A 19,476-nucleotide genomic window follows, 5' to 3' on the forward strand; every position below is an offset into this window, starting at 1 on the left:
GACTGTCAAATTTTATGAATAAAGGATAGAATACCGCAAAGTATGCACGAAGGTGGTACGGTGATCATATCGACCAATGCTTAACGCACAATTCCCAAATAAAGAAGATATTCGAACGCGCCCATAACACTTTCACACATGTCCGTACAGCGTTTACAGACGAGTAAATGATATTGCTTTTAGTGTAACATGTATAATGAATTATTACACTGGGTCAAAAATTGTTTTGAAGAATTTGAACTACAATGGAACAGTTTGATTTTTGCTCATCCTAAATTTAATCTGTTTTGTATTTGTCCCCCCCCCCTTTTCAGTTTATATTTATATTTATCTTCAGATGTTTTAGTTGACCCCAATTTAGTGTAAAACTCTGACTTTCTTATAAGATTATGAAAACTTCATGGTTTTAAAAATTACAAGTTTAATTAAAACACATTCTTTGTTTCAAATATATTAGTGTTTATTTAGTATTTTCCAAGCACGCATTCTGATACACACATTTTACTATTCAGATGTAATTTATTTAATATTTGAAAAACAGTAAGATGCCTTAGAATAGTGAAATATTGCAACGTTTCATGTCATACAATTAACTTTGGGGTCATAAGAGGGCGCTCATTCGAATGCTGCATAAACAACGTCACCGCACTTCACAGTTCCCACGGCGTCGATCCCAAGATGCACTCCGAGCAAAGGAGCGTTACGATACAGTGGTTTGTCTTCTTCCTTGCACTTACGGTATCTTAGTTGAAATAAAATAGAACGAATAAACATTTTTGCCAACAAAATAGAATAATTTACTGCGACGATTTTTGTATAATTTTACATGACGAAACTGATCTCAGATACTAATTATTTGTTTCACGATTCACTAAAGCACTTTGCAAAGAATATATGAATACATAATTTTGCAGGTTGCATTGGCGAGTTTTTCCTTACGTTTTCAACGTATTGAGTGGCTCGTTCTTCTCAGACATTACACCGGTTTCTGGGTTCACAGTCGTCATTCTACACCTAGAAATACAAAACGCAGATCAATATATAACACTAACAAACAAAGAATGAGTATTTCAACAATAGTTGTTCGAAGAGAATGTTCCCGCCATTGTCTTTTACAAAATACCAATGCTGATAGTAGAGAAAGTGTTTCTGGTCACAAAAACAGATTTAATTTTCGGGAATGTGTAGCAAGTATGTGATCATTTTCAATCTCCTATGTACATGTATGACGAAACACGTATTCGCAAATAACATGAAGTTCAACGAAAGATTCATATGATGAGGAGTATGTAAGTGGGGTGATATACGATGAAGACCCTACGAGAAGTGCAGATGATTGAGTATTGCGAGATTATAACAAAATCGTCGGACAAACATATATTTCTATAAATATTACTGAGTGAGCCTGTGAAAGAACTTGCTAATATTCGTCCCAGGTTGTTTTGCTAGTGAGCATGTATTATTACGCCTTTTGTTCAAAAACTAGACGTTGGCGGTCCCTTGGTAGTCAAGAAATCATTATTGACCCGGAGCCAATAACGAAAATCCATTGACCTCGATTGCTTCGTTGCGCATGCGCTGTTGTAGTGTTCACAACGCACAAAATGTCACAGACTCCGACAGTGAACCGACGTTCGATTTGTGTTTCGATCTGGAAAATATTCTTTCTGATAATGGGCTAAATCCAAGGAAGAACAGGAAAGACTGTGCGACGACATTTATTCGCAAAATACAAAGATGGTGATTACCGGCACCTGAAATGAAATGAGTACTTCTCGAGCACTGCAACCTAACGCTTATTTTTAGTCGATTTCTATTACAAGGTCATTGAGGTATAGGGTGTCATTTGTGCATTTATTGATATAAGCAAATTATATATAATAATTACACGATTTTTCAATATATGTACAAATAAAATTATTGAACTTATTTGTATATAATAAAAGATAGCTCATTACTTATTTATATACGATTTTGCTTTTGCTTGTTTATTTTTCGTTTTTAAATAAAACGTCAATCTCATTTCTGTTTATACAAGCAAACTGTTCAAACCGTCCACTACGGTCCGAAATATCATTGGTTAAACGAGTTTGATTGACGTACACGCGGAATAAAATTATCTACACATATCATTGTACATATGTTTCACTGTCAGCGTTGTTGCTAAATCCAGAGTATAACATTGTGTCTAATATGAAAAAAACAAACAATAAAAAGCGGACAAAATCAATCCAGATCCAATATCTTACCTTTCATCAAATTTAATGTATCTCAGAATGACGTCACCAATTTTAATGTATTTCCATTTATCCTATATTAAATAAAACGAAATAAACTGTTTCGATTCACGATTAGTATAATTTGCTTAAAATAAATCGAAAAATATTCGAAAAATGTAAACTGTCCAAGTCTCGTTGCTCTCGCTCTCGGCGAGATGTTGGCAGCCATTTGCGTCTAAAATCTATCGAAACTGGTATCATCCAACAATGTTAAGAAAAATCAGCAGCGAGGAAGGAGATACATTTGTTAATGGTGTGTCAATTAAATGTGCCCATTATATATTCTTTCTTACCTCGGCGAATGGTTCACATCCTGATACGACGAAATTAGGTCGGAAATTTCTCATGGTCACTGGCTCGTCCAGCTTATTGTTCAAGTCTAAAAGGGAAGCTTGGTTCATCAGCATATAAACAGTGTCATCATGGTAGGCCACCTACAATGAGTAATATAATCATATCATTTTAAAGTGGTGTATGCACAATAGATTTCAAATTACTGAGTCGCCCGGAGATCAAGGATCATAGCATTAAAACTAAAGCTAATAACAAAGCGTAAAATCTAAACCTCCACAATTGTATTTAATACATATTGTAAGCCACCATACTTGTATTTAAACACAAAGTGTAAAGTCTAAACCTCCAGAATTATATTCAAAGTATATTGTAAGCCACCATACTTGTATTTAAACACAAAGTGTAAAGTCTAAACCTCCAGAATTATATTCAAAGTATATTGTAAACCACCACACTTGTATTCAAACACAAAGTGTAAAGTCTAAACGTCCAGAATTATATTCAAAGTATATTGTAAACTACCACACTTGTATTCGAACACAAAGTGTGAAGTCTAAACGTCCAGAATTATATCCAATGCATACTGTTTAACCACAAAAACTTGTATAGTAATTTGTACATATAATCTGTGATAAATATAGCCACAGTTATGCTACATATCGTGGTTTTAATCTCCTAAAAAATAGACAATATATTATCATACCTAATTACCATACTTACTTCATCACCAGTCACTGTATCGAAGCCTTTCATTCGCTTCGCTCCGTGCATGTCTCGCAGTTTGATAGTGTCGTCACAATGAAGAAGTTTACATCCGGGGACTTTAAGATATTGTCCTAACCACTCTTCGGCTTCTTTACCACAGTATTTTCCCTGTATGTGTTGTCCAAGTACACTGGTAATTGTAGACAAAACCAAGATCAAATCTGTTTTTATAAAGGCACCGACTACAAAATTTTGACAATTATACATTTAAAGCGGGAGGGTCGTCACCTGCGCACGCGCGGGAATTGAGTTTCAAGCGACGATAACAACACACGCTAAAACGCAAAGGCTCATGGGTAGAAGCTTGTTTGCAAACAATGACACGCTATGGTCATCTGACGCATGCGCAGGTGACGACAATATAACACCTACAAATGGAGATGGGTTAGACAGTCCGAATTAGGGAATATTTAAACATTATTATTTAGTAACCTGGCTGATGACGTATTTCTCATGGAATTATAATACATAAACACAACTGTATTAACTTATTAATTTCAAATTTAGACATCTACGTGTACCTTGTGTCAACAACCCGTTGTTCATCTTCGGTGAGCTCAGTTGTCTGGATAGGTACCCGCAGTGTCGTCATATTTGGGGCGTTAAGCTCAAAGTACTTGTTATCTTCGGATAAGCTTGGGGTGATCAACGCCATTGTCGGCTGGCTGCTAATAGTCAACAAACGGTTTTCGCCGTCTACTATCATCCAGTGTCTAGGGAATAGATATCATATTGCGTCATCCATGAAAAGCATAAAACAAACTGTGAGATAAGGAACAAATAAAGCTGCATGTAAAATTGTAAATGAACACGACCTATTCAATACATGGAAGACATTGTGTTCATTCATCTACGTAATTTCAGGTCACAGAAGCACTTCGTCGTTGGGTAGCGGGTCTGATTTTTAGTGAATATGTTTGACACATTGGTGCTTGGACCTGATAATTATCATGATTTCGACTTATTTTGAACATATATTGCTCAACAACAGCTACCATAAGTGTTAAAGCTAGCTAATGCACAGCTACGAATTTTTTCTAGTTTAATTTTTAACTTAAACCGAGAAAAATATCTTTAGCAAAATGATGAAAATGAAAATTAATGAAAGCTATATTTATATAATTAATTATTCAATTTATTTATTTGTATCATGTTTGTATCAGTTTTTTTTTTATTTTATAAATATAGTATAGTTTATTTTATAAACATAGTAATAATATTTCATAATTAGAGGGCATGATTCATCGCGCCTAGTTATTGACGTGAATGGGCTAAATTTACACCAAAACACACCCTTTTATTTTATTATTGCATGTAGATGAGTCGTTACCACCGGTATGACCCCACGAACTATATAAATCATAGGTCAATGGTTAAATATGCTCTGGTTTGTTACTATTATTATAACTTTATTACCACGTGATTTTTTCCCACCTTAATTGGAATGTCTTTACTATTTTTACTGTATTTTTTATACTAATTCGTATATACCGAACAAACGACCCGGATTGAAGGTCATGTATTTTGTGAGGTCACCAATTCGTCTTTTATGAGTTTAGCTGTTCAGGTTGTTTGTCATTGCCACGCCTGCCTTTGTAGTAATAAACTTTGTTGTTGAAAAGTTGCAGAGGTACCTGTAATTTGTATGCTAATTAACTGAATTGTCTCCCCGGGACCAAACCCGCTGCAAATCCTTGACTCTGAATAGTCGACAGGTGGGATATAATCATGATTGTCAAAATGCGCTAAAACACGGGTGACGGAGCCCCCTACCCAGCAAATTTACTTATACAGTCAGTATATACGCTTAATACGTACAGTTGCGCAGTGACGAGGTGTTTTAATGACCCCCTGGGTATTTACCTGTCTGTGAACACTTGGTGCCGCAGACCCTTCAAGGTGCAATATCCGCTGTCTAGTCGTATACCACGGCATGACTTCACAGGGTGGATATACAAGTCATCCAACGTACCAACGGGTTTGAATATGGACTTCTTCTTCTGACTACGATATATGAGCGTTCCAAGTGTAGCTATACCGAACACTGCAGCGCCGCCGATTATCAGCGTCTTTGTGTACGCATTGTCGGCCATGTTTCACCGCATCCCCAGGTCATGGACCTAAATAAAAAGGTCAATTCATACGCTTTAATTTGTATACTACGGTAGTAGTACGGCGAGTCGTGTCTTGCGAAAGGGCGCCATCTATCGCCAAAGATTGAAATTGAATATCACGGTGTTAAACGCGTGGTAATAGTCACGGAAAATACATTTTTAAAATTTGTATTTCAGGTATACGTGAAAGGTTCGCAGAAAAAAATGAGATGTAGTAACACAATCAAAGGACATGTTCCAAGTGAAAATAACCCGAAAGAATCATGGTGGTTTTGTTGTTTAAACGTCTCGACAAAATGTGAACTCAAACACAGACGATGTTGTTCATGTATTGGCCTTGATTGCTCGATTATCGTGTGACATTACCACGTGACATCTGTCGACCATTAACATCAGAATATGGCATTCCAATGCCGGACAGCGCACGGTATTATACATTATATTCATGTTGGATTTCAAGCTAGTACGAACAGTTACGTAGTTAGCACAAAACTCATAATGCTGTGCATAAAACACTTCAGGGGTCAAACGTTTTAACCTATGTAATCTTTTTTTTTGCGGTGTCTCGTCTGTTTTTTTTTATAGTTTTCTTGAATTTTGCCAACAAACCTTGCAGGCATTTTACTTTTTCGGTGTCTAGCCTGCAATTTTGTGTAACATATCATTCAGCCCCCATGATTTTAAATGGTCGACCCCTTATACCACAAATATATCGTCATAGGGTGTTCAAGACACAACACTGAAGTGAATATAATAGAATACATTTTATTATCATTTATTGTTAAATATTCTCGAATAATACGCTCTTCTATAAATTTAAACAATATTGTATTATATATTATTTCATAAAGACAAGCAATTCAGTCAGAGAAAAAAATGATATCTCAGTATATAAACACGGTTTTTATTGCAAAGAATTTAATTGATTACGTAAATAATGACGAATATCTGACTCGCATGCATCTGACTTGATTAAAGAATATGCATATATTTAGTTTATCTGGGTATTTGGTTTCTGTTTGTATTCTCTTAATACTAGTGTATCGCTCGCATTATATAGAATTCAAATTGTCACCCCTTAATAATCAATATACAGTAAAATATAATCTACATTTTTTTTTCTTATTTTAAGCCGAATGTAATGTGCTATTAAAGCTCACATTGTGCTGATCCATTGTCATTGTTATGCTCCAATCTTGTGTCTCAAGTCGATTGTTTTAATTATGTGTATTTTATTAAAACCACTTGCTTTGCGTTTATGCAATTCAGACAATTGTTCGTGCGATCACAGGTGTGGGATTTGTAGAGGGTACAACATTCCCCTTTTATTAAAATAGCCTGGCAATGAGATTAAATAGTGTGTGTCCAACAAGTTCTCAGTGATGACAATGGGGCATTCAATACTCATTGCATAACGTGATTTATTAAACACGTGATGATGATGAGAAGATTATTTCAATCCCTGTGATGAGACAACGATACACTCCATATACGAGACACGAGTAACTATAAATAAGGATATCCGGATAGAGTACAACGATGTTAATATGTCATAACGCCTCTAATCTGCAAATGGTTTATTTTTAAATCAAATCACACCCCTGTGATCTGTTAATCATGATTCCTATTTATTAAACACGTCGACATGCTTATGGTTACCAAAGTAACGACATTTTTTTTCTACCCGTGCTTATGATGTTGCCTTATTTCAGATATTCAAAGACGGTGGTTACTTGATTCACTTTACATTGCTGTACAGAATGGAATGTTGCACTCATAACATATATCTATTATCTGTCGCAGCTATTCAAGAAGTTTCGTTGTCTCCGTTATTGTCGACACGTCATCTGTTGCACCATAACTCGATGAGTCTGTCGGGTTCATTCCACCACCGCTTATCGTACGCTGTCCTAGTCTTGATTCTGAAATAATGAATATGTTAAATGACACAGACACGTGGTAGGACTGGCATTGAATAAGGTGTTACACGTATTAGCCACAAACTCTTGTTGATTGTGTTTAGAATAACTACCAGCAAGTTATTGTCTATGATATAACTTGTATTATAGACGCGAGATATATAACCCTATGTGTGATGTAGGTGTGAAGTTTTAACTTGATTGGTTCAAGCAAGTACGAGAGACGGTTCCATGGAGCTGCATAACTTGATATCGAGACAACTTACTTGTGTTACCTTTGTCCTTGGTGACTGTGAGCTTCAGTGCTTTGATAGTGCAAGTTACGTGGATGTGTTTCTCAAGCCGATTTATAACACGGATCTAAAGAAATTAAAACTTAATGTAAAATTAGTGGTAATTAATTAACAATAAATACTAAGAGTCAATAAACAAGTTCACGACGTCTGTGTACTCGAACTTAAACGTAACCATAAAGTAGTTACAAAGTAATGATTGACAGGTATTGTGATCTGACGTATATTTAATTGACAATTTCTGTTACCATTCTCATACCATTCTCACGTCAAATCTAGCACGGCGTCATGCGCGTGAGTGAATAATTTGAAACCATTCTATCTGATATTTGAATGTATAATTATGATTGGATGACTATTGAGACTTTAGGTCAGCGTGTCATGACAACCAAGTTTGATTTGCTGTCACTGTCGTGGAGGTTAACCACCTCACATTTCTGATTGAGCAAACCGCATAGAAAGAAAAGAAAAAAAAAACATCACGCCGGGGCTTTCCTGTTGGGTAGAGGCCCCATGTGCCACGGGGCATCTGATGGATAAATTGTAGATTATAATTTTGTATTTAAACTCTTCTAGCTTTTCTCATTATTACATACAGGCAGACAAATGAGAACATAGTCATCATTTCATTTCATTAAAAATAACGCTAACACAAATATCTTGGTACATGTTATAAATAGCATAAGGTAATACCAAAGGGGAAGACATATGAGAGGGAAAGTTGAAAAGGCACAGTATAAATGAGTAATTGAATGATTATAATAAATTGCCAGCAGCTTTAACAAATTAATCAGTATAAAGAAGTGTTATTATATATATTACAATAGAAATATGGCGCCGGAAATAAATCCCATTGAGATATTTTGCATATGACGTCATAGAGAGAATTATGCCAGCGTGACACAACTGAGGAGGCTGCTCATGTTAATGCATGGTCAATCATTCAATGAGAAATTGAAATATGATTTTTTTATATTGTCTGTAACATTGTTTATTTTACGAATGACGCGCCAAAAGAAATATGTTGAGCTATTGTGTAAAAACGTGATGACATTGTGTGTATTCACACATGATATGTTGAGTCAACAAACTGCGCCAAATGCAGATACCATTGTTCACGAAATTCATCGTTGAATTTTCCAACGCTAAAACAAGTAGCTGCGTCCATTGTTATTTGTACAGTAACTGACTGGCATTTATGTTCATGTTTGAGAAAGTACGAACACATTGATGGAAACTCTCATTGTGTGTGTGTGTTTGTTTGTTCTATAGGCACAGTGGCGTCATTTTTGCCGACCAGCGGACGAATGTCTGAAAACGAATAGAATGTCGCCTACTTATCAGAACTAGTTTGTGGTATCCTGTGACAATATTGATGTTGCTTTATTATTAACAGGGACAAATGTACATACATACATACACCAATAATGAATTAACATGTTTTCATGTAGTGACACGCGCAATGACACATATAGGTTTGTCCGTTCGAAAATTTCAAAACATGCACACATTTTGCTGGGACATTATCATAGTTGAGTGTAGAAGATTTCCTTAGTCTATTTGCAGTGTTAATGTTGCTGATATAAAGTTAACTATTACGGATCTTACCATATTAACACAGACTCCACATGTGATGCACGGGCAGCAAATGATCCCAAGTATTACCCCTATCCACTTTTCGTAACCACACAGCATACGATTCAAGTCTTCAAAGAACATGTGATTCGTTAGCTTCAGTTTTGCAAAATAACACTTAACATGTGGGTTTACAGTCTTTCGAAACCAGTCTGTTAGGCTCTCTCTAAAATCGAACTAAACATGCATGTGTGGGTAAGAAAAAAATAAAGAAAAAAATATGCATACTACATTCATTTGGACATGCCAATTGTCTTGAACAATAGCACTTATGGCGTTCTCGATTATTCCATGAGTATATTATGCTTACCTCTAGCATATACCGTCTGCCTTCCTTAATTGCCGCTTCGGCATCTTTGAACCCAGGCTCCATAAGTTCTCTGATAAGCGAATTCCTAGTGTTCACCACAACTGCCCAATATCCTAAAACAACATAAATGCCAATAATTTTAGTGATACAGATCTTCATGAGCAAAACAACCGACCAACAAAGCTATAAGACAGTTGAGTGAATTTTTTTACGGATTGCAATAACATCTACACTCTGTGCAGCACTCATGACGTTTTAGCACTCATAATATAGTATAACAACAAAACGCAGCTTACTGAAATCACTGATAATAGCTACTATATTCGTGGTTATAACTTTGATTTTATACATGGTATTTCAAAATACAATACGCCATGATCTAGCGAGATGATGCGAGAGTTGCCTTGTGTTCCATATATTATCATTCAACACCAAATTAGATAATGCAAATTAATATATTATTACAATGAAATTGTGATGGGATTATCATTTTTCAATCGTCACAATATATTTTCATTTCCAACTTCTTATTTTTTAACGCATAGCTTTTCTTATTACAAAACTTAGATGCTGTAAGACTCTTTTATCGTGTTAAACCAATAGATAGATAATCGCAATGCCCAAATTTTACAGTAAAGACAACATTTCTTTGTCACTGAATTTCCAAGTCGTTCTTTTTGTTAAATATATAAACATCTTCTTTATTGGTAGATTTGACTGTATTCACCCACTGTTTTATACGCTCACCTTCTTCAATATGAGGAGATTCGTCTGCATTTGGCATTGTTTTGCATTGTACGTCTAATAATATCGGTGCCGTCAGAAGTTTATTCTGCCAGCTATGTAAATCGTCCAGAGAGTCTACCAATATTGTACTGAAAATAGAAAAACAAACAAGTACGAACATAGCAGTCATACTAATTTACATCCGTGAATGTTCTTATATTTTGGGGGTTTGTCATTTATCGCATAACAAGTCTCAAATTGACATTATTTCAGGGTCTACGTCATATACAATTAAGTTAATTTGATTACGAATATATTAAATCATTTTGTTAATATGTATCCTATTTCCAACTTATGGCGCGTATATTGCCTATGCATATTCACAAGAATTTGTTCGAAACAGAAAGTATCAAAATAATCTGAATCTGCAAAATTTGTATTCAGTCTGTTGAAAGTAACATAATATAGTGTTTGTAAACGGTGGTGACTCCGATGTGTAGGGACAGATGTACAGAACGGTTTTGCATTATTGTGTATCTAAACACGCTACGACTGTCTGCCGCATGCACAGGTTACAACTACCCCGCTTTAAGGTTAACACGAATGGCGGAAATATTCTGATAACATGCCAAAGTTGAAATATTTAATATTTTAATCACATGAAATTTGATAACGAATTCATTAACGTATGTATTGTTTTGAGTTAAATATAAATAAAGATAAATATATCGAGTATATGTTGATTTTAATTCAGGGAATTCAATTGAAATTGGCCATACCACTACCGCAACTAATCAATGCCAAGTCAGCTGATTGTGTCATTTCACGTCAACATATCTAATAATATTATATATTTTTAATTCAATTGTATTATACAAATAACTGTAAAAAAAAACATATTTTCTGTAAAATTCAAATATTTAATGAAAACAGAGCAGGCATAAACTTAACACACAATCATAGTTCACTGCATGTTCTTGATATTATTCAAACAATAATCAATCCCCAACAGCGCCATATTCGACGAGGAGACGCGTGTATAGCAAGATAACGTGTGAGGAGAAGCCGCGTTTAGACATTCTCTGAATCACCACCTTTAGAATTTAACAAATTTAGTTAAATTTGCGGGCTTTTGTTGAAAAGAATTTTACATGCGAACAGACGTTTCCACTTGTCGAGTAAAGATATGACGTCACAGCAACCTCTAATTCTGATAGTGGTGATTTATAATTCGCAATTGCAATGTATGCCTGGAATCTGAGACGATTACAGGGATACAAAATGAAGGAATAATTATCTACACGACTGAGGAACAAATCAGTGATCGACACGAATGGTTTGTTATCACTAAACAAACAAATCTAACACTGTCACCCCTAACAAAAATAATGGTTGTGTCCATACGCAATGGATTTATGTACGAGTTATTCAAGTACTAAAGGCCATGTAAACAATCCAACAGTGCGGGATGTTTTATATGCTGGTATTCTGTAATTGGACCAACACCACCATCGGAACTTGCGTTATTTTTTAATCAAATCGACTACACTGTAATTAGATTAGATCGCAGTATTCCCACAAATTAGTATATTGTGTGTAAATATCGTTCAATTAAACAGGGCGTGAGAATACACGCACCGAGGTGAACTGATCAATGCTCTGATAACAACAACAATCAAATGACTACTAAGTACGTACCAACCATAATTGTGTGGGAAGTAGTCGTGGTATGCAGGTGATCCAACAAAAATGTTAATTTTCGCTTCCTCTTCGAAATTCCCTTGGTTTATGTTGAACGGTCTCGTTTCTACTAGGAAATCGCTGAGGTGGTCGCTAAGAAAATGTTCCATGTTAGCCACGCCGATACAAAGATCGGGGTCTGTGAGCATCGTCGTCATGATGTTTCCAGTATTATAACACAAGTTCCAGTTCGGTGTCGGCGTCAAACTCAGTGATACCTTTACACCCGTGTACGTAACTACACTGTACTACGCAATGAACGGGACGAAACACTGGATTCAATTTACCTGTAACACTCAAAATGGCGGTGTTCTACATGGAGTATAAACACTCGGATAGACTGGTATAATTGGTATAGCTGCACACATCAATGGCAGAGTTCATGCTGCGAGCATGGTCCCCTCAAACAGATTCACGAGAGATATAATCACGGCTTTAGCATGATGTATCAAACTAAGCTCTGGCTACCGGCAATTTTAAAGCTGCCCAACCACCGATTTCTGCTGTGCATACAGACCGTACGTACGACAATATAGTCTGTGACCTTTTTGGGTCATGACCTGTATGTTTCAATAGAGTGGGCATCGTATGCAGATAACTACTCCCGATCAGGCAGTGACGCAATATCATCATATATTGTATATAATGACATCATATATCGATATAATAACATTATATATTGTATCGTTTACGTCATTATATGTTGAGAAGATGCCATTTTATATAGAAGCAGTACCTTATTTATAATACACTACGCAATACACTAACGGCGTCATTCGGTAATAATGATTGGTACTTTATTGTAGTTTGAAAACAGTCTATAGGTCAGTATATATTTAAAAAGGTGTATAAATTGTCAGAACAATGCCATGTTAGGAGAATATATATTAGGGTTTCTATTTTAACTGTTTATCAATTTCATTTAAATGGCTCTATTATCGTTGTCCATTAACGCTCACTTTTGTTGACTCGTACTACAGACGCCACTAGGGCACTGAACTGAGCTGTCAGCGATTTAGCTTCCCTAGCGCGCAAATTACAAATCTAGCTGTCATCAAACGTTTCAATCGAAATTCTTCGTGCCAAAAATATGAGCAAAACATGCCCTTGCACGCCACTAAAATACGCCTGCTAACCCAACAAGATCTGGAATGCGTTCGCTTCGCTCCCGGGGGTCCGACTTGTGGAAATACCTGAAACCCATGTCTGTGAAAGGGGTTTTCAAAATGACCCTAAACACGTTTAAAAAGGTCAAAATTTCGTATCCCTTTCACTGTTAGAAAGCTAAAAGATCACGCACCTTGAACTCGCGCCTGGTCTCGCGATATTTGAGCTTTCTAACCTTTCAGGGCTCATACCACTAATTGAATTTTCATAGACGACAATGTTAACATATGACGAGATTGCTATATGAAAATGATGAACAAAATTGAAAACATGGCTCAAAAATGAGAAATCAACATGCCAGTAATCAACCACATGAAAAAATGTTGGCCAGCTCAAACTCTTGCAAATCTCAGGTAAACAAGGCACACGTACTGTATTTGGATTGCACCAAGATAAATCACTGGAAAAACACCAAGATTAGAACATTCAAATACACACAGAATAACCCGACAGGTACACAGCCGCTAAGTAGTAAACAAAAGACCACATGTTGGTCTCACCTTTGAACCAGTTGATTACGCCCTCAAAAAGGGAGCACCTGAAAACAAAATATTTAAAATATTTCATTGGTTCTTGCAAGGCATTTAAATTGAGCTGCCATTGGTTGATTAGTGGCATGAGACCCTAAGTGTGAGCACGGGTTGATCATATGCCGTGATCACCCGTGATCGAGGATCGCTAACCAGGGGGTGGGGGACGGACGTTTTCCTCGTTTTTGCGATCATTGAATTCCTTAAAGCAATAAAAAAAACAATAATCTCATTTAAAATATAACCGCCCTTATCACGTTGGCAGTACCGGAAAAGTCACCCTTTTTGTCTATTACTGAAATGGTAACCCTAAACGCGTAACGCGCGTTAACGTGCTTTTCTTTAAAAACACCCTTTTAACGCGTTTTCTTTCACGGACATGCGTACCAGATCATTCTTTAAGTCGGACCCCCGGGGCTTCGCTGCCTCGAGCCAAGTGACGTGGTTCTGTAAACCCGTGACAACGAATTGACTCGAAGATGAAGTCCTGTATGCGAACGTAGTCAGATGAAGTTATCTAACGTGATTGTATTGTTCTGTTGGTATGCAAGCACGACTCGTGTAGTATGTATAACATTTATTTCAAAAAATACAACCCAGTTGCATTTTATGTTTGAGAGAATTACCCAACATTTTTTTACCTATCGATTTCGTCGTAGGCTATCTTTTCCCAAAACCTCTTCAAACAGCCCGAGATGTCACATAGCATTCCAACGAAATCTGCGCAGGCTCGAAGCGCCCCATGGCCCCCGAGGTCGCGACGCGAACGCACCAATAAGATACTATATCGCGCACCTTCAAATCTGTTCGAATACATTAATTAAGAAGCATATATGACAACATGTAAAGCGTCTGTTTAGTATTGTTTATTTGGTTACAATGATGATGGTAAACATCCTCATAAAACCATAACTACAATAGAAATATTAATGTAGAGCGCTCGCTTAGCATGTGAGAGGTACCGGGATCGATACCCGGATTCTCCAGTGAGTCGAATTCAACAACTAGTTGTTTTTGAGACTCAAACCCTCGAATTACAAGTTATATTATGACAGTATGTTTACGGTCACTGTGATAATAATTGTTTAGAAAAAATGATTTGTTCAATTCTAAGTAATTTTACTTTACGAGCAAATGATTGAAATTCTGAATATTTCTTATTATAAATTAGTTACATCGAGACTCACTTAAGGAGGCTCAAACATGAAAATCGTCGGGGAATTAGCTCAAGTGGTAAAGCGCTCGCTTAGCATGTGAGAGGTACCTGGATCGATACCCAGATTCTCTAGTGAGTCGAATGCAACAACTCGTTGTTTTTGAGACTCAAACCTTCGAATTACAAGGAGTATTATATCAGTATGTTTACGGTCACTGTGATAATAATTGTTTAGAAAAAATAATTTGTTCAATTCTAAGTAATTTGACTTTACGAGCATATGATTGCATTTCTGAATATTTGTGATTATAAATTAGATACATCGAGACTCACTTAAGGAGGCTCAAACGCCAATATCGTCGGGGAATTAGCTCAAGTGGTAGAGCGCTCGCTTAGCATGTGAGAGGTACCGGGATCGATACCCGGATTCTCCAGTGAGTCGAATTCAACAACTAGTTGTTTTTGAGACTCAAACCCTCGAATTACAAGTTATATTATGACAGTGTGTTTATGGTCACTGTGATAATAATTGTTTAGAAAAAATAATTTGTTCAATTCTAAGTAATTTGACTTTACGAGCATATGATTGAATTTCTGAATATTTCTGATTATAAATTCGTTACATCGAGGCTCACTTAAGGAGGCTGAAACGTGAATATCATCAGGGAATAGGCTCAAGTGGTAGAGCGCTCACTTAGCATGTGAGAGGTACCGGGATCGATACTCGGATTCTCCATTGAGTTGTGTACAATAACTAGTTGTTTTTGAGACTCAAACCTTCGAATTACAAGTAGTATTATATCAGTATATTTACGGTCACTGTGATAATCATTGTTTAGAAAAAATAAATTCGTTACATCGAGGCTCACTTAAGGAGGCTCAAACGTGAATATCGTCAGGGAATTAGCTCATGTGGTAGAGCGCTCGCTTAGCATGTGAGAGGTACCGGGATCGATACCCGGATTCTCCAGTGAGTCGAATGCAACAACTTGTTGTTTTTGTGACTCAAACCCTTGAATTACAAGTTATATTATGATAGTATTTTTATGGTCACTATGATAATAATTGTTTAGAAAAAATAATTTGTTCAATTCTAAGTAATTTGACTTTACGAGCATATGATTGAAATTCTGAATATTTCTGATTATAAATTCGTTACATCGAGGCTCACTTAAGGAGGCTCAAACATGAATATCGTCGGGGAATTAGCTCATGTGGTAGAGCGCTCGCTTAGCATGTGAGAGGTACCGGGATCGATACTCGGATTCTCCATGAGTTGTGTACAATAACTAGTTGTTTTTGAGACTCAATCCTTCGAATTACAAGTAGTATTATATCAGTATGTTTACGGTCACTGTGATAATCATTGTTTAGAAAAAATAAATTCGTTACATCGAGGCTCACTTAAGGAGGCTCAAACATGAATATCGTCGGGGAATTAGCTCATGTGGTAGAGCGCTCGCTTAGCATGTGAAAAGTACCGGGATCGATACCCGGATTCTCCAGTGAGTCGAATTCAACAACTAGTTGTTTTTGAGACTCAAACCCTCGAATTACAAGTTATATTATGACAGTATGTTTACGGTCACTGTGATAATAATTGTTTAGAAAAAAATGATTTGTTCAATTCTAAGAAATTTTACTTTACGAGCATATGATTGAAATTCTGAATATTTCTGATTATAAATTAGTTACATCGAGACTCACTTAAGGAGGCTCAAACATGAATATCGTCGGGGAATTAGCTCATGTGGTAGAGCGCTCGCTTAGCATGTGAGAGGTACCGGGATCGATACCCGGATTCTCCAGTGAGTCGAATTCAACAACTAGTTGTTTTTGAGACTCAAACCCTCGAATTACAAGTTATATTATGACAGTGTGTTTACGGTCACTGTGATAATAATTGTTTAGAAAAAAATGATTTGTTCAATTCTAAGAAATTTTACTTTACGAGCAAATGATTGAAATTCTGAATATTTCTGATTATAAATTCGTTACATCGAGGCTCACTTAAGGAGGCTGAAACGTGAATATCATCAGGGAATAGGCTCAAGTGGTAGAGCGCTCGCTTAGCATGTGAGAGGTACCGGGATCGATACTCGGATTCTCCATTGAGTTGTGTACAATAACTACTTGTTTTTGAGACTCAAACCCTCGAATTACAAGTTATATTATGACAGTATGTTTACGATCACTGTGATAATCATTGTTTAGAAAAAATGATTTGTTCAATTCTAAGTAATTTGACTTTACGAGCAAAATGATTGAATTCTGAATATTTCTGATTATAAATTAGATACATCGAGACTCACTTAAGGAGGCTCAAACGTCAATATTGTCGGGGAATTAGCTCAAGTGGTAGAGCGCTCGCTTAGCATGTGAGAGGTACCGGTATCGATACCCGGATTCTCCAGTGAGTCGAATGCAACAACTTGTTGTTTTATGACTCAAACCCTTGAATTACAAATTAAATTATGACAGTATGTTTACGGTCACTGTGATAATAATTGTTTAGAAAAAAATAATTTGTTCAATTCTAAGTAATTTTACTTTACGAGCATATCATTGAAATTCTGAATATTTCTGATTATAAATTCGTTACATCGAGGCTCACTTAAGGAGGCTCAAACATGAATATCGTCGGGGAATTAGCTCATGTGGTAGAGCGCTCGCTTAGCATGTGAGAGGTACCGGGATCGATACCCGGATTCTCCAGTGAGTCGAATTCAACAACTAGTTGTTTTTGAGACTCAAACCCTCGAATTACAAGTTATATTATGACAGTGTGTTTATGGTCACTGTGATAATAATTGTTTAGAAAAAATAATTTGTTCAATTCTAAGTAATTTGACTTTACGAGCATATGATTGAAATTCTGAATATTTCTGATTATAAATTCGTTACATCGAGGCTCACTTAAGGAGGCTCAAACATGAATATCGTCGGGGAATTAGCTCATGTGGTAGAGCGCTCGCTTAGCATGTGAGAGGTACCGGGATCGATACTCGGATTCTCCATGAGTTGTGTACAATAACTAGTTGTTTTTGAGACTCAAACCTTCGAATTACAAGTAGTATTATATCAGTATGTTTACGGTCACTGTGATAATCATTGTTTAGAAAAAATAAATTCGTTACATCGAGGCTCACTTAAGGAGGCTCAAACATGAATATCGTCGGGGAATTAGCTCATGTGGTAGAGCGCTCGCTTAGCATGTGAAAAGTACCGGGATCGATACCCGGATTCTCCAGTGAGTCGAATTCAACAACTAGTTGTTTTTGAGACTCAAACCCTCGAATTACAAGTTATATTATGACAGTATGTTTACGGTCACTGTGATAATAATTGTTTAGAAAAAAATGATTTGTTCAATTCTAAGAAATTTTACTTTACGAGCAAATGATTGAAATTCTGAATATTTCTGATTATAAATTTGTTACATCAAGGCTCACTTAAGGAGGCTGAAACGTGAATATCATCAGGGAATAGGCTCAAGTGGTAGAGCGCTCGCTTAGCATGTGAGAGGTACCGGGATCGATACTCGGATTCTCCATTGAGTTGTGTACAATAACTAGTTGTTTTTGAGACTCAAACCTTCGAATTACAAGTAGTATTATATCAGTATGTTTACGGTCACTGTGATAATCATTGTTTAGAAAAAATAAATTCGTTACATCGAGGCTCACTTAAGGAGGCTCAAACGTGAATATCGTCAGGGAATTAGCTCATGTGGTAGAGCGCTCGCTTAGCATGTGAAAAGTACCGGGATCGATACCCGGATTCTCCAGTGAGTCGAATTCAACAACTAGTTGTTTTTGAGACTCAAACCCTCGAATTACAAGTTATATTATGACAGTATGTTTACGGTCACTGTGATAATAATTGTTTAGAAAAAATAATTTGTACAATTCTAAGTAATTTCACTTTACGAGCATATGATTGAAATTCTGAATATTTCTGATTATAAATTAGTTACATCGAGACTCACTTAAGGAGGCTCAAACATGAATATCGTCGGGGAATTAGCTCATGTGGTAGGGCGCTCGCTTAGCATGTGAGAGGTACCGGGATCGATACCCGGATTCTCCAGTGAGTCGAATGCAACAACTTGTTGTTTTTGTGACTCAAACCCTTGAATTACAAATTATATTATGACAGTATGTTTACGGTCACTGTGATAATAATTGTTTAGAAAAAAATAATTTGTTCAATTCTAAGTAATTTCACTTTACGAGCATATGATTGAAATTCTGAATATTTCTGATTATAAATTAGTTACATCGAGACTCACTTAAGGAGGCTCAAACATGAATATCGTCGGGGAATTAGCTCATGTGGTAGAGCGCTCGCTTAGCATGTGAGAGGTACCGGGATCGATACCCGGATTCTCCAGTGAGTCGAATGCAACAACTTGTTGTTTTTGTGACTCAAACCCTTGAATTACAAGTTATATTATGATAGTATTTTTATGGTCACTATGATAATAATTGTTTAGAAAAAATAATTTGTTCAATTCTAAGTAATTTTACTTTACGAGCATATCATTGA

At 36.3% G+C, this 19,476-nt stretch overlaps 2 protein-coding genes and 4 non-coding genes across 7 annotated transcripts; 4 read left to right on the forward strand and 2 right to left on the reverse strand.

Annotated features, from left to right (window-relative positions):
* Nucleotides 1-499: 499 nt before the first annotated feature.
* Nucleotides 500-5,446, reverse strand: LOC100372435 (mitochondrial amidoxime-reducing component 1-like). The gene is made up of 7 exons (XM_002739083.4): nucleotides 5,202-5,446; nucleotides 3,860-4,051; nucleotides 3,294-3,468; nucleotides 2,573-2,713; nucleotides 2,250-2,311; nucleotides 940-1,014; nucleotides 500-742 (listed from the first exon to the last, which is right to left on the reverse strand). Exons 1-7 carry the CDS (start codon nucleotides 5,429-5,431, stop codon nucleotides 616-618), a joined length of 1,002 nt encoding a protein of 333 aa, XP_002739129.2. The 5' UTR covers nucleotides 5,432-5,446; the 3' UTR covers nucleotides 500-615.
* An 888-nt stretch (nucleotides 5,447-6,334) lies between these two features.
* LOC102800673 (uncharacterized) lies at nucleotides 6,335-12,601 on the reverse strand. Of its 2 annotated transcripts, none has more exons than XM_085501137.1 (6): nucleotides 12,034-12,601; nucleotides 10,357-10,484; nucleotides 9,610-9,722; nucleotides 9,273-9,476; nucleotides 7,647-7,731; nucleotides 6,335-7,374 (listed from the first exon to the last, which is right to left on the reverse strand). In XM_085501137.1, the coding sequence occupies exons 1-6, from the start codon at nucleotides 12,231-12,233 to the stop codon at nucleotides 7,256-7,258; spliced, it is 849 nt and encodes a 282-aa protein (XP_085357263.1). In that variant the 5' UTR covers nucleotides 12,234-12,601; the 3' UTR covers nucleotides 6,335-7,255. The 2 variants fall into 2 exon arrangements, with proteins under 2 accessions (XP_085357263.1, XP_006822010.2); XM_006821947.3 differs by having other exon boundaries at nucleotides 7,638-7,731.
* Nucleotides 12,602-15,289: 2,688 nt separating this feature from the next.
* On the forward strand, nucleotides 15,290-15,362 carry TRNAA-AGC (transfer RNA alanine (anticodon AGC)). Its single transcript has one exon. It is a non-coding gene; the product is annotated as a tRNA-Ala (tRNA).
* A 1,301-nt stretch (nucleotides 15,363-16,663) lies between these two features.
* TRNAA-AGC (transfer RNA alanine (anticodon AGC)) lies at nucleotides 16,664-16,736 on the forward strand. Its single transcript has one exon. It is a non-coding gene; the product is annotated as a tRNA-Ala (tRNA).
* An 834-nt stretch (nucleotides 16,737-17,570) lies between these two features.
* On the forward strand, nucleotides 17,571-17,643 carry TRNAA-AGC (transfer RNA alanine (anticodon AGC)). The gene has a single exon. It is a non-coding gene; the product is annotated as a tRNA-Ala (tRNA).
* A 1,604-nt stretch (nucleotides 17,644-19,247) lies between these two features.
* Nucleotides 19,248-19,320, forward strand: TRNAA-AGC (transfer RNA alanine (anticodon AGC)). Its single transcript has one exon. It is a non-coding gene; the product is annotated as a tRNA-Ala (tRNA).
* Nucleotides 19,321-19,476: the final 156 nt, after the last annotated feature.

The sequence above is a fragment of the Saccoglossus kowalevskii genome, chromosome 7 (genome assembly GCF_978046115.1).
Source record: "Saccoglossus kowalevskii chromosome 7, keSacKowa6.1, whole genome shotgun sequence".
Classification (NCBI taxonomy): domain Eukaryota; kingdom Metazoa; phylum Hemichordata; class Enteropneusta; family Harrimaniidae; genus Saccoglossus; species Saccoglossus kowalevskii.